This window comes from Thalassophryne amazonica, chromosome 23 (assembly GCF_902500255.1).
Source record: "Thalassophryne amazonica chromosome 23, fThaAma1.1, whole genome shotgun sequence".
Taxonomy (NCBI): Eukaryota; Metazoa; Chordata; class Actinopteri; order Batrachoidiformes; family Batrachoididae; genus Thalassophryne; species Thalassophryne amazonica.
The window spans coordinates 6,327,273-6,343,480 of record NC_047125.1 but is presented as its reverse complement, the minus strand read 5'-3'; the positions used below and the strand labels follow the sequence as shown (position 1 = coordinate 6,343,480).

Below are 16,208 nucleotides of genomic sequence, written 5' to 3'. Positions count from 1 at the left end.
GTACACTGAACATAAATATCCAACTTTGTGTGACATTTATGAACATGATCATCTTAAATATTCAATACACTTCATCACAATTCCAACCCGGAAAAGAAATATTGTCTCTTACACAATGTCATATTCACAAACTCAAATTGTCCTTCCGGATGGACACATTTGGACAGTTCCATAAGTCAGTTCCTGCAGAACGATTTGGTACTGGTGACGTCGTCTGGTTTTTGTGACGCTGTTAGCACAGCGGTGCTGTGATGGCACAGAGCTTCATATCCTGGAAGGATGCAAAGTTAAGGATTCCCAATCCATATTGAAGGAGTCACTATCCGAAACCAGCACATTTCATGGCCTACCCGGAATATTGCCGTGATTTTACACTTGTGTGTGGCAGTTGAGTGTTTCCCTTCATAATGTTAAAATTTTGCCCTGATGTTTCCGTCCTCTATGGGATATTTAAAGTGCTATTTTGACCATTCAGTTAAAGCAGTTCCATTTGGTTTTAGCTGTATTTTCTGCTAAATTTGTTAGGGGTTTAGCTTTATAAAAGCTAACTTTTCAGTTAGTGGATTAATGGTTATCGGTATGCTTATTTTTTTTTTTTTACTGTGAACACAAACATGAACTCGTACCTTGTTTTTCTACTGGTCACATAATATTTGACCTTCACTGACCTTGATAGGTCAAACTCAAGTTAATCATTTAAGATAAACCATTTAGTACCAAAATGATTGGTCAAGAACAAAGTGGTTCAACTTTGGACAAAATTGATCAGATGTTAGTCATATGGAAAACCTTTATACACATATAGGTTTTGGATCGACGTGTTGACACATACAAAAGGGAAACAAGCGTTGCTTTACACCTGACCGTGTTCAAAGCTCCAATGTCTTTTGGAAATACAGACTAGCCACTTGAATTTTCAGTAGGCAGCCAGTAGGGTCAATTGAAGAATTACATAGGGGTCAAAATTAAAAATGTTCCAATCAAATGGAAAACTACACTACATTATTTGTCTGATCATAACAATTCCAAAAAGGTATAGTTTGGACTATCTATGACTGAATGTTCAGGAGTTACGGGGTAAAAACAGTAAAAATGGCGACAAAAACAGTAAAAATGGCGACAAAGGTCAGTTTTGGTTTACACAGGGGTCAAAAGTTAAAGTTGCTCCAATTTTGGTAAAAAGTGATGCAAATTATTGGTTGAGCTAATAGGATGAATAAATGGAATAGTTTTGACAGTGTTGAATGTTTGGTCTCCAAAATAAAGGTCAAACAAGGTCAACGTCCAAAGTTCATGACCACAGGTGAGGTGGTCATTATTATTATTAATTTTTGAAAAGTAAAATGATAAATATGAGCAACTTCATAGAATGAAAAACATCAAATATGAATCAAACGTGTCTCAGAATGCCATGTGCACCTTGGAGTGGCGGATAGACGTTTACTAGCAACAGGGAGTTAAAGTAAAATGAGTTTCCTGTTTCCATTTTCAGGAGGTACTGTAAATATTGTATTATGTACCTGATAAATGTTGGTTTTAGTCATCAATTTTATTTGGGTTTGATAGCTAGGCTAACGTGTAAAGAGAAATGCTGGAAAAAGCTAGTCCAGTTCAGCTAAATAATGAGCCTAGCATAGCTGAGCTTGTTAACGTCTGCATTAGTTATAGACGAGTGCAACTGGCATTTCTAGAAGGTCTAAAACAAACTTGTTGCTATTCTGTAACTGGTGTGTTTATAGCATGGATCTAGATTCTAGCAAGAAGCAACATTGTTTTTCTACGAGGAATGTTATTTATTGACTGGCTTTTCATTTCATGCTAATCGGTTCAGGGATGCTAATTTTAGGATGGAACTCAAGAACAGAAAGAAAGTTGCATGAATTGGGGTCAAACTTGTTGACTTTTACGTTTGGTATTTTCCTCAGTACAAGCATTTGCAAAAACTACTCTACATTTTGACACATAAGTTGCTACAGTTTGACTGTGGTAGGCAGATGGGTCCTTGATTTATGGACTGGTTCCATAGTGTATTGGATGTAGAAATGCGCAGTTCCACCACATGCAACCAGAATCAAACTCACCTGTTTGATTTTCCACATCCACCTGTTTAATTATATACATTAAGACAACATCTTGACCACACTTAATTATTTACAGACATTCAATAATTTAAAAGAAATATACTCCAGTGGTTGATTGTCAACCTCCTTTTGAGGGTGTACACACACAGTCACACGGTGGTTGTTCGAGTAGTAAACGTCCCATTGCGGAACACCATTTCAGAAGCCATACAGTCCTTGGGAAAATCCAGGGGGCTACATGTTGTTTGTCTCTTCAGTGTGACAGCACAGTAATCCACCTGCTCCACATCCAGTCCAGATTCCAACCACCGGAAACATACAATACGCTGGAATGAGCGCCGGAAATTGTCGGACACAAATCCGTAGAGAATGGGATTGGCTCCGCTATTGGCGTAGCTGAGGATGACGAAGAGCTGAGTGACCATTGGGTCTGGTGGACGGTGGAAAACGCTGACAAGCTGGACAATGTAAAAGGGCATCCAGCAGAGAACGAACACGGCCACGACTAGGAGCACCATGCGGGTGATCTTCTTCTCAGAGCGCCGCCGTTGCAGCCAACCAGCTTTGAGCCCTACTGCTCGCATCCTGGCCACCATTAAGCAGTAGCATAAGCAAATGGCGCCAACCGGCAGCAGGAAACCCAACAGGAAGGTGTAGACCACAAAAGCTTCTGACCATGCTGCTTCAGGCCATAAAAAGTTACAGTCTACACCACCATCTTGTGCCGGAACCGTGTCCGCAAAGATAATGATGGGCAGGATGACCACGAGCGACAACCCCCAAACACAAACATTAACGACTTTGGCTACAGTGGGTCTGCGGTAGCGGGCAGCCTTGATTGGGTGAACAACAGCAATATATCGGTCCATACTCAGCACTGTTAGGCAAAAAATCGACGTGAACATGTTGATGCCATCAACGCTCAACACCAACCGACACATCAGGGAGCCGAAGGGCCAGTGGCGAATGGCAGCTGACGTGGCCAAGAACGGAACGCTAAGCATGAACAACTCATCAGCAATGGCGAGATTCAAGATGTAGATGTTTGTGGCTGTTTTCATTTTGGCATATTTCAGAATGACATAGATGACCATGGCATTGCCAATGATGCCAACGCAACAGACAACAGCGTAGATGGACGGAATGATGATTTTACTGGCGTCCGCTTCCTGGTCATAGTCCTCGTAGTCCAAGCTTGTGTTGTACTGCAGCATCGTTGGATACGAGCCATAGTCCTGACTCACATTAAATTCCATGTTTGCTTTGGTACTAGCTTATTATTAAAGTCTGTAATGGTTTGTAACCAAAAGAATGACGGGTTCACAGTTAATTTCAATCGATTTTCTTTGGTTCCATGTTTTCAGACATTCCTCAGTGTAAAGTCTGAACAGTGATTTTCATATTTTTCATGTCAACCTCCAAAGAAAGAAGAAAAACAGCACTTAAGCAATTTGTCTCAAGAGAACTAAAACTGATTCGTGGGATTCTCAGCAGGCAATCATGCACCATCACGTCCTTTATAAAGAAGACATTTATTCCCAACAGTAGAAGGAAAATCAAGTCCACTCACATGCAAAACACTAATGCATCTTGGCTGATTGAAGCTCGTTTGAGTGTCCACTTAAAGGCGGTCGAGTGTTGTTTTAGCTCCATGGCTTATGCCTTCTGTCATTGTCATTCTGATGGAGTCTTGCAGAGTGAACAAAAATCCAAGAAGATTCTCCTGAAGGTGCTCACATGTTCTTTATTTGAATTCTTTGAGCCTGCATGGGGCAAAAAAAAAAGAACAAAAAGTTGTCACGAAATTTGATGTGGAACAAAGTTGTGTCAAAAGAACAAACAAGCCGACCCATCGGCTACAAAGTTCATCTGAGACATATAAAATACTAAAATTTCTTATACCTTTTGTAAATTTTACTTTTTTGTTATATTTCTATGAATGAATGGCACTTGGCTACTTCCGAACATTATAAATTCTTAACTTTAGTTTCCATCTTCCCTCAAGACGATCTGTCACTCATAGCCAATCCAAGACGCTGCAAAAGATCACATAGTTCTGTGACACCAATATGTTTTTCTCCTACATGTGCATGTGTCAGTTTGGGATTCTCACTGAAGTTCATCAATAAATGCTCAAAAAATCAAAAAGAACCTCCCCACTGACCTAAAAACACTAGTAAGTCCCTTCGGCTGCTCTCTTGTTTTGTACTCGGGGTCGCCACAGCAAATCGGTGGATCTGCATGTTGAATTGGCACAAATTTTACGCCGGATGCCCTTCCTGACGCAACTCCACATTACATGGAGAAATGTGGTAGGGGTGGGATTCGAACCCGGAACCTTCCGCACTGAAACCAAGTGCATTAACCACTTGACCACCACCCCTATGGAAGAACGCATTTTTTTTCCAGGTTTGGCGCACAGCAATTATGGATTTTTTTATTTTTTTTATCCATGAATTATCATTGGAGTTTTCATCACTGATAGATTATAGTCACATGATAAGGATTTAGTTGAAAGAGAAGACAGCCAGCTACGACTGCGTTTTATGGCCACATAGAATTTTTTTTTAGACTTCAAGAATAAAGTCGTAATATTACGAGAATAAAGTCATAATATTATGAGAATAAAGTCGTAATTTTAAGACTTCAAGAATAAAGTCGTAATATTACGAGAATAAAGTCGTAATATTATGAGAATAAAGTCGTAATTTTAAGACTTCGAGAATAAAGTCGTAATATTACTAGAATAAAGTCGTAATTTTACAAGAAAAAGTCAGAATTTTATGAGAATAAAGTCATAATATTATAAGAATAAAGTCATAATATAATATTTAGACTTTTTTCACGTAATATTACGACTTTATTTGAGTAATATTACAACTTTTTTTCTCGTAATATTACGACTTTATTCTAGTAATATTACGACTTTATTCTCGAAGTCCAAAAAAAAAAAAAAAATTCAATGTGGCCCTAAAACTCCGTCATAATCAGCTGACACTGGTAAGTGGTTTTATTTTACAAATATGCTCTTTTGCAATGTACCAGGTCCCTGCTACGCAGCTCCAAGTGGGCAGTGCTGCTGCACTGCATGGCACATATTTTCATTTTTGGATATTTGTTTACATTGATCTAAAAATGTTTCTGTATATTACTCAATCTATGCAGCCTAAATAAATTGATAAACACATTTCTAACACCAAAACAGCTCAACCATAAAAAGATGTACATTCATTAAAGAGCTGAAGATTTTCTAAAAACATATTTCATATTTTCAAGTGTAGAGCCAACTTTTACAGTGTTCTAGACAAACATTTGTCTCACATTCAGCAATATGAGACTGTTCTGAACATTTTGATATGCAACACGTGTATCGCTCAGTTAGATCGGATTTGGATTTCCAATGAGAACCACAGGAAGAGTAGTGTTGAGCAATTTTAATCTCTTTTTTTTTTAATGGCCATGTTCTGAGGAAAATGTGGATGTAAATTCAAAACCTTGGCTCAATTAATTTGTGGCACAGTGGGTTTGTTTAACATAATCAACAGGAACAAAGGGCAAACACAGCACCAACGCATGACCCCAGATTTGACTTGACTTGACTCAACCTTAAATTTATTCCTTTTTTGCACTTATCTGTATTTCCAAATGGAATTTATGGATTCAAATAAGAAGAAAGTCCTTTTGGCTTCTCCCTTTTTTCACTAGGGGTCGCAACAGCAAATCCAAGACTGATCAACATGTCGAACTGGCACACGTTTTACGCTGGACGCCCTTCCTTTTTTGTTTGTATCAGCCTAAAAATATATGATTTATTTATTTAAAATAAATTTGAAAATTGTGGTTCTAGGAAGAGCCCAGGGAGCAATAGCCATTTGAAGTTTTGATCTGATTTTCACCATTTCCACTTCCTGCTGAAGTTGTGAATAGAAATTTGAAAAATTCCAACTTAATTTCTTTGTAGCCCTTTCATAAATTCAGACTGAACCAATAGGAATTCTGGAATTGGTCATCATGGTTAAGACAAATAATATACTTTTGTGTGATCAAGACAAACATCCCAGGCTTTCATGCTTTTCACTGGCTTTTAGTTTCATTCAGCATGATTGCATATGTTGCATGACCGTTTTCCCCTCGGGTTTGGGTTGAGATACATGTTTTGATTTATGTTTTGTATGCATTTATCACTGTAGTAACAGGTTTGGGTTCGATTCCTCATGTCTTTCTTTTGCCGGTGTGGGTTAATAAACCTCACACTGCCTGTTGCTTCCTGCCAGATTGTAAGGTTGTTGTCCTATTCTCTAGCTTCCATTGTTCTCCTAGTGTTCCTTAGTGTGACTGACTTCGTAACTGACCCAGACTTCCGTTTCTGACCACTGACCCTGCCTGCAATCTCAGATTTGCTGTTTTGTCAGACTGTCAGAAATCTGACCTTTGCTTCATCCGATTCATCACTCTGCTGTTTTCCGTTATACACTGGAGCCCATGTCTGTCCAAACATGCTCTGACCTTGGTCAAAATCTGTCAACTTGAGAGCAGACCTGCTGCTTTTGTTGTGTGGGCTGCCAGAAGAGGAGGTACTGCTGGCCCACCACCAGAGGGCGCCCTGCCTGAAGTGCGGGCTTCAGGCACGAGAGGGCGCTGCCGCCTCACAGGAACAGCCGAGGTGACAGCTGTCACTCATCAACTATGACAGCTGTCACCGATCATCTGCACTTCACCCCAGATAAAAGCAGGATGACACCTCCACCACGTCGCTGAGATATCGTTCTTCTAAGGAGGTAATATTCTCAGCCATAAACTAAACTGTATCTTAGTCTGACCTCTTTTTGCAGCCGCTTTCCTGTGGAGCCTTGTCCACTGATTGGTGGTTTGTGAGAGTGCCGACGTCTTCGCCTCTCACTCTTTCCAGATAAGTGCTGAAACAGGAGCTGCACGAGTGTGTGATTTGAGGTGGAGGTGGAATTCCCACCGTTGTTGTTACTGGGTGTACACACTCACACTTGACTGTCTTTGCTCTTCGCCAGCAGTACCAGATCCGACACGCGGAGACGGTGGCCACCTGGGGGATTTGGGACCTGGCGGCTCCAGTATCCTTCGGGTTCGGTGGCGGAGGAAATCGTGTGGTTCCGGTTCTTCTTTAGACGGACGTCTCCTATCGTCGAGCCTGCCCACACGACACCTTTATCCATTGACTTTGTATCATTCTATAATCTGCTGTGTGTGGTTGTGGCATTCACAACAGTAAAGTGTTCAAATTTGACTCCTTCTATTGTCCGTTCATTTGCGCCCCCTGTTGTGGGTCCGTATCACTACACTTTCACAACAGCTTTCAGGTGCCCACAGACCAATTTTCTCAGTTTTGTTGTCAGAAAGAGGTAAAGACTTTGTTGTTTTGTAGCTTAAAAAAATAAGTTTATTTTATAAGTAAATCTCAACCTGCTCCAGAGCGCTCCTGACCTCAGACAGGGGTGATGATTCATTTTTCAGCAGGACAATGACCCTAAGCACACAGCCAAGATATCAAAGTAGTGGCTTCAGGAGAACTCTGTGAATGTCCCTTGAGTGGCCCAGGCAGAGCCCAGACCTGAATTTGATTAAACATCTCTGGAGAGATCTGAAATCTAAGAAATCACATTAACATATACGAGGTCTGTTAGAAATGTATCGGACCTTTATATTTTTTGCAAAACCCTGATGGATTTGAATCACATGTGCTTGCATGAGCAAACCTTGAACCTTCGTGTGCATGCTTGAACTTTTTCACGCCCGCCGATTGCATCATTTTCCAGAAACTGGGTGACAGCCAGGTGGAAACCATTCGGATGATTCAGACGGCTTTCGGTGACTTTTCAGTTGTGTGACTATCCGAGAAATTGTGGAAGAGGTGGGCATGTCACAGTATGTCCTGTGAGACTTCAACACGGAGGCGCTTTTGCTCCGCCAAAACAAAAAAAAACTTTCATGTTGTCATTATGGGGTGTTGTGAGTAGAATTTTGAGGGATAAAAAATTAATTTACTCCATTTTGGAATAAAGCTGTAACATAACAAAAATGGCAAAAGTGAAGCGCTGACAGCTACGGAGAATCAGTAATTCCATGAGATATTTTATTTTAACAAAACAGAGATCCTACATTAGTCATAGGTGTTTGGTGTCCAAAGAGAACGTCTGTGAGTCCACAGAAGAGGAAGTATTGCATTTTGGTGATGAAACAGCTGCTAATCTCAAGTACAAACGGCAGCCCTCCAAACACATCTATGATAAATGAGGAAGAAGTGAAAGTGTGAAGCTTTAATTAGACTGTGAGCTGCATCCAACCTTCCATCCCTAAGCCAACTTTAATATGTGCAGCTGTTCTTATGAAGCTGCGTCAGTGCTGCTTCCAGAGTGTGGATGATGTTTGGGAGAGAAAAAAAAATCGAGGAATCATAATCGAAGAATGTACTGCGAGTGTTACCATGAAAATTATTTGTATGTTGGTGAGTTGGACTATTCCTGCATTTGTTTGTGATTTCCCACAATTTCTAACCCCTTTTTTTTCATGAATGAAATGTTTTGTTGACATCTGCCTCAGAGATCTGCACATTTGCAGACCTGCACCTTTACTTCCAGAGAATATCCGGTCAAAACTAAATGTAATCTGAGTCAGAAGATGTGCCTCTTGATGTGCCTGTCTTCATCTATGACCATGAGCCTTGGTCCAATGACAGAAAGAACAGCAAGCGGCAGAAATGAGGTTCCTCCGTTGGGTATCTGGGCTTCCACTCAGTGATAGGGTGAGGTAGGTCAGGTAGGTAAGGTCAAATATCCAGTAGGAACCCTGAGTAGAGCCGCAGGTTCTTCACATCAAAAAGAACCAGCTGAAGTGGTTCAGGTGTTTGGTGAGAATACCCCCTAGTCGTCTACCTAGGGGAGGGTTTCCAGTTACATCCTACTTAGAAGAGGCCCTCGGGAAGATCCAGGACACCCTGGAGGGATTATATTTCCCAAGTGGTGTGGGGATGCCTTGGGATCCCCAGCGAGAGGGTTTGAGGACTTGGTTGAGGACAGGGAATTGTGGGATGAGCTGCTTGGTGTACTACCACCACAACCTGGATATGAATAAGTTGTCATAAAAAAAAAAGAAAGAAAAAAGCATTGCTGACCTAGGTATCCACCAGACCTAGGATTTGGAAATGGAAAACAAAAAAATATTTACCGCAGTGCTAAAATACCCTCGGCCATATGAGCATTGTGTTCTTTATAATTTGCAGTTGTTTAATTAATTATTAAGATCCTATTTGTACATGGTCAAATCAAATAATCATTTGTTCATGTTGCACAAATCAAGCAACATTTGTAGATCAACATCTGTAAATTTGCAGGCATTAATGAGACAAATTTAACTCCATAGAAAGTTAGCTTTGAGTTAGCGAAAGTTATTGTGCAAGCTAACGCTCACAAAATGTCTTGTAAATGACACCAGAGGTGTTATCAGGTTACAAGAACAGCGTTTTCAGTTTTACAAGTGTTTATTTCTCACTAGCTTTTACATAATATTCCATATACTAAGCAGTTAGCAAGTAGCTAAACCAGGAAGTGATGTCACCACGCTAACCTCAGTAAAATGTCTTATAAGTAAGTTCAGAGGTGTTAATAGGTTCCAAAAACAACATTTTCAGTTTTAGAAGCGCTTATGTCTCACTAATTTTTACATAATATTTGAGAAACATGCATATAAACACACAAAATGAAGGGGTTTTGTAGAGACTAGTGACTGATGTTACGGTGCAGCTCGATTCTGATGGGCTGTCACACGCGTCACTCAAACACTAAAAGGATCCGATTATAACAGAATGCAACTTTTTAAACCTTAAAATACATCAAGGTTAGCCATCTTTGAACTTGTCCAAGGTCTGTGTCCCAAGAATGTTCCCTGTGAATTTAAACACTCTGGCAGTAATACGAGGGCTGTCCGTAAAGTATAGGTCCTTTTTATTTTTTTCAAAAACTATATGGATTTCATTCATATGTTTTTACGTCAGACATGCTTGAACCCTCGTGCGCATGCGTGAGTTTTTCCATGCCTGTCGGTGACGTCATTCGCCTGTGAGCACTCCTTGTGGGAGGAGTCGTCCAGCCCCTCGTCGGAATTCCTTTGTCTGAGAAGTTGCTGAGAGACTGGCGCTTTGTTTGATCAAACTTTTTTCTAAACCTATGAGGCACATCGAAGTGGACACGGTTCGAAAAATTAAGCTGGTTTTCGGTGAAAATTTTAACGGCTGATGAGAGATTTTGAGGTGATACTGTCGCTTTAAGGACTTCCCACGGAGCGGGACGTCGCGGAGCACTCCCAGGTGCCGTCGTCAGCCTGTTTCAAGCTGAAAACCTCCACATTTCAGGCTCTATTGATCCAGGACGTCGTGAGAGAACAGAGACGTTTCAGAAGAAGTCAGTTTCAGCATTTTATCCGGATATTCCACTGTTAAAGGAGATTTTTTTAATGAAAGACGTGCGGACGGGTCCGCGCGTCGGGACGCAGCCGGCGCGGTGCGGCGGCACAGGAGAAACACCTCCGTGTTGATAACCATTTGTAAAATCCAGGCGGCTTTTGATGGCTTTCAGTGGAGTGAGTATATAAGAAATTGTTTAACAGCTGGACATGTTCCAACTTGTCCTTAAGGCTTCCAACAGAGGTGTTTTTCCTGTGGCGGAGCGTCGCGGCAGCTGCAAGCCAACGCTGCAATCTGCCCGCACATCTTTCATTAAAAAAATCTCCTTTAACAGTGGAATATCCGGATAAAATGCTGAAACCGACTTCTTCTGAAACTTCTCTGTTCTCTCACGACGTCCTGGATCAATAGAGCCTGAAATGTGGAGGTTTTCAGCTTGAAACAGGCTGACGACGGCGCCTCGGAGCGCTGCGCGACGTCCCGCATCGTGGGAAGTCCTTAAAGCGACAGTATCACCTCAAAATCTCTCATCAGCCGTTAACATTTTCACCGAAAACGAGCTTAATTTTTCGAACCGTGTCCACTTCGATGTGTCTCACAGGTTTAGAAAACATTTTGATCAAACAAAGCGCCAGTCTCTTAGCAACTTCTCAGACAAAGGAATTCCGACGAGGGGCTGGACGACTCCTCCCACAAGGAGTGCTCACAGGCGAATGACGTCACCGACAGGCGTGGAAAAACTCACGCATGCGCACGAGGGTTCAAGCATGTCTGACGTAAAAACATATGAATGAAATCCATATAGTTTTTGAAAAAAATAAAAAGGACCTATACTTTATTGACAGCCCTCGTAGGACTGGACTTATGCTGAGCACAGACAGATGGACAGATGGACGAAAAGCCTTTGCAATACCTGATGGCCATATTTTGGCCTCGGGTAAAAACTGATAATCAAGCGCATTTCAGGCTATACATGTAACTTAAACCCCAACTGTTCCCAATTTCTATCATGCAACAATTCCAGATATGTCCAGCAGGTGACATTATTCTATAAACAAAACAAAGTTGCTTTTAGTATTTATGTGTTGCACCAAATTTGAACCAGTTTATCCTCATTATATGCTGTTTTACTTTGGCGATGGAAAAGAATAGAGGTACAAACAATGAATCAAAAACAAGTGAACTTGAACAAGACAGCATTTATTGGTTATGAGTTATCGTGTTAACAGTACCCACACTGTTCATACATAGGTCATTAAAACTTACGTTGTAAATGTATCCTTAAAACGGTTGTGATGCTTCATGGCACCTATATTAGCTACATAGATGGAGATGGATTTTTTTTTTTTACCAAAAATGTTTTCACAGCCTCCTTGAAATTACCTAGTTATGATGCGTAGGGCTGTTTACTTCTGTTTCATTACCTTCAGATATTTTTTAAATGAAAGATCAAGGCTCTCTGCTGCCGTAATGATTACTGACAGAAACACTTTCTCAGCCTCAAACACTGAATTGTTCCGGTGAGCAGAAATCAGATGGATATTGTTCGCTTGGAGCCCCTGGCACGGTGCGCATAAATGATCGGAGAATATTTTACTTTGCCCTTATCTCACCCGTGTCTATTCCCTGCTCAAGTCATTTAATCTGGAAAAAATCTTCGGCGCTGTTCTTGCTTAAACGTCTCATATTGGAAGAAGTTCTTCTGTATTTTAAGTGCGATAATATTTGGAGAGTTTTACTTTCTTCACTTTCTCTTTCTTCTTGCAGTTGATGTTCCCTCACTCATTCTATGCAAAAGCCTGTATGAACTGGACAGTGTCCCCTTCACAGATGGAGATATTGACGTGTCACACTCTGATTGGATGAGGCTCAGGGAGGAGCATAGGATATGACACTAGAAATTGCCTTTGTCAAAATATCTCTGGTCTTGGCTTTGGGACTTAACACCCCTATTCCTCAAGGTGATGTTGTACTATGATTGCCCGTCTTGCCTCCTAACAGGCTGGTTTATAAAGTGCAGACCTGGCAACCCACCCAAAAATGAAAGTAAGGAGCTGCAGCCTGGACCAATACCGCAACAAATGCTGCTTGAACTTCAAATATTTACCCCGATGGAGCACGATCAAGCTATTTTCAAGCTGTACTCACTACAAATACCCCATTTAAAGATTGTGATTGAAGCTGTTCCTACTCTTCGTTCCTACTCTCACCTATGGTCATGAGGGTTGGGTCATGACTGAAAGAACTAGATCGCGGGTACAAGCGGCCAAAATGGGCTTCCTTAGGAGGGTGGCTAGTGTCTCCCTTAGAGATAACGTGAGAAGCTCGGTCAGCCGTGGGGAGCTCGGAGTAGAGCCACTGCTCCTTCGTGTTGAAAGGAGCTAGCTGAGGTGGTTTGGGCATCTGGTAAGAGAGTAAAAGGGAGAGTATCGGGATTGGGCCAAAAGGTGGCTTGCATTGACAGAACATCAAGGACATCACTACAGTCATGTGGTTGGCTCAATGTGACCCATTGAGAAGGTACTACATATGACCCTAATTGAAACTGGAAAAGGCCAAAGGGGACCTGTCTGTGACAGATAGATGACTACTTTTGGGACATGAGAATGGACTGGTTGTCCACCTGTGTGGAACCATCCATTACCCAAGGTGGTTCTGTAGTATGGTGGATGTGGCGTGCAAGATTTGCTGGCTTCACAAGCGATAAAGCTTACAGCCTACTTCATCTACTTTGGGAAAAAAAGAAGTTCATTCACAGTCAAATGAAGTGCAAAGAGCTTAACCTCTGAATCCTAATGAGCCTAATTAAGAGGGAATGAAACAAGGTGTAATTTGTCCTTTTTAACAGTCGCCACCTCATTAACTACCCTGTCAGCTCTTCTAAATTAGCCCTGTATTGTATGAAAGCAAATTACACAATTTCATTATGTATCAAAGAAACAGTGGAGAGGATCTGTTTCATCTGTTAGCATTAATTTTATTCAAATGTTGAACCTATTAACGTTACACATTAATGTATGACTCGTGCTTTGCCCGTAGGGATTCACAGGTTCGAGATTAGGTAGTGTTTGTAAAATCGGTAAGTGACATTCTTCAAGGGTGGTAATAAATTATGCAAAGTTTCTATTATGATTTTAACTGAAGGTGCAGGAACTTAAATGAGAAAGTTTTGTGAATAACTGCATTTATTATTTGGCAGATTTCGTTGATGTCATGTTTTACAACTGGCAAGGTTGAGATATTTCCTTTGTTCAGAGTTTGTCTGGTTACCAGGTGCTGATTAATGGCGATATCAACATCCATTGTTTGCTGTTGTTACACAGTATCCTAATCCTCCAAAAATATTAGTCCTATCAACTTTCCGTTTTCGTGGCGTTCATCTTCGCCCCAAAATACATAAGCATACCAAACAGCCAATATCAGCTGTCACCAGTTTCTCCTTGATTGAAGGTATGCACATGCACAGATGTACACAGAGGCCACGTCACATAGATGATTTATCGCCACCTGCTGGAATGGAGTGCGAGTCCCAATACCCCCCCTTCACCCTCCCACTTCACCCTTTCCCTTCTACCTGCCTCGAGCCCAATCCCAATACCCCCCCCTTCACCCTCCCACTTCACCCTTTCCCTTCTACCTGCCTCGGGCCCAAACCCAATACCCAACCTTCGCCCTAACACTTCACCCTTTCCCTTCTACCTGCCTCGGGCCCAATCCCAATACCCTCCAATCACCCTACCACTTTACCCTTTCCCTTCTACCTGTCTCGGGCCCAATCCCAATACCCAGCCATCGCCATACCACTTTACCCTTTCCCTTCTACCTGTCTCGGGCCCAATCCCAATACCCAGCCACCGCCATACCACTTTACCCTTTCCCTTCTACCTGCCTCGGGCCCAATCCCAATACCCTCCAATCGCCCTACCACTTTACCCTTTCCCTTCTACCTGTCTCGGGCCCAATCCCAATACCCAGCCATCGCCATACCACTTTACCCTTTCCCTTCTACCTGCCTCGGGCCCAATCCCAATACCCAACCTTCACCCTACCACTTTACCCTTTCCCTTCTACCTGCCTTACCTTCCCTTCTACCTATCTCGGACCCAATCCCAATACCCATCCTTCACACTACCACTTCACCCTTTCCCTTCTACCTCCCTTGGCCCCAATCCCAATACCCTCCCTTTACCCTACCACTTCACCTTTTCCCTTCACAACATGAAGAGAAAGGGTGGAGGGATGGTATCAGGATAAGACCTTACTGTATGATTAGGAGACTCTGACGCTAACCAGTGACCTTACGTATCAACTAAATGTCTGATGCTGGGTCTCTTTGGAGGATCCTTGGATACCACTGGAATGTTGATTGAGTGGTTGCGTAGGGAGAGTAAGATGATTAGTATCACTTCCACTGATACTTTGGCCACGCGGCACAATTCTCTCGGCATGATCCAGCACATAAGTGCCTGAGTGTTGACGACCACAATGGTTGTAGAAGGCCAATGGGACATGCACACCTCACTTGGCTATGACAGACAGATGTTTATTTCACAAATGCTGGGATAGGCCAGTTCTCTGCTTGGGACATACTTCTGTACACTGTTTTCTTTAATTAAGAACCACAATTTCCTGTTGTACAATTGCAACCATTCAAACAGAACAAGAGAGAATGATCAACACCACTTTGTCAAGAAAAGCGATGCCTTGTCGCCCCCTGCTGGCATCCACTACAGCGAGTCCCCGAGGCGGGTAACGCTAATAATTGAAGCCTGTGAATTATTCCACTTTGCACACGATGATGATCACACTTCATCCCCCGTTCAATAATCACCCGTCAAAACAATAAACCCTTCAATCAGTCATTATTAATGTGAATAATGACTACAATGTGTCACTGCAAATTAGATATCGTTGGTAGATAATTCAAACATTTGATAGACAAAGCAATAAATTTTCAAAAAGTTACAAGACAACTCAACAGTATGACTGGAAATGATATTCTGCTGTTCATTTTTTAATTTAAAAAATAAAAATGAGGATTTTTTTGTGGAATATTATTGATAAATAAACAAACTGTCATGATTTTTTACACCCTGTTGACAAAATGATCCAAAAACAGAAATTGTAATTGACAGTGTGATAATTAATAGTGTTTGAATGAATGAAGCTCAGATATTAAAAGGATGTTTTTTATGATATATTGATTTGTCCCTGAGCAGCATTCCATTAAAATGCGATTACAGATGTAGAAAAAAAAAAGAAATGCCTGGAGCTTGTCTGTGATCACACATGGTTTAATGACAGGATGCGTTATCTTACCGTCTGAGTGCCGCTGCAGAAACAGTCCCGACCGCCACAGTGAACACAGGAGTTACGTCTGGTCTGCGTTTCCTCGCTGCCTCGTCCCTGATCTCCAGCACACTGAGCTGCCTCATGCCACAACGCTCACCCCCTCTCTCTCTCGCTCTAGCTCTTATCCTATCGCTCAGTTTTTTTAATGCCCAGTAGATGATTCCCTGCCTGAAAGCTGAAATGATGCCAGACTCATAATAGAGCACGGATGTAGATTCAAAACACGGTGATTTCAGAAGCAGTGGTGGCCTTGGTGCTTTAGAAATGTAAGAGACACCTAATTTCTATGCATGTGATGATAAATGGACTGCCTTTCTAAAGGGCTTGTCCATCTGGAACAGACC

The 16,208-nt window shown here is 41.7% G+C and overlaps 1 protein-coding gene across 1 annotated transcript; it reads right to left on the bottom strand.

Moving 5' to 3' along the window:
- Positions 1-1,629: 1,629 nt before the first annotated feature.
- Positions 1,630-15,897, bottom strand: sstr1b (somatostatin receptor 1b). Its single transcript, XM_034164894.1, has 2 exons — positions 15,832-15,897; positions 1,630-3,844 (listed from the first exon to the last, which is right to left on the bottom strand). Exon 2 carries the CDS (start codon positions 3,335-3,337, stop codon positions 2,231-2,233), a length of 1,107 nt encoding a protein of 368 aa, XP_034020785.1. The 5' UTR covers positions 3,338-3,844; positions 15,832-15,897; the 3' UTR covers positions 1,630-2,230.
- Positions 15,898-16,208: the final 311 nt, after the last annotated feature.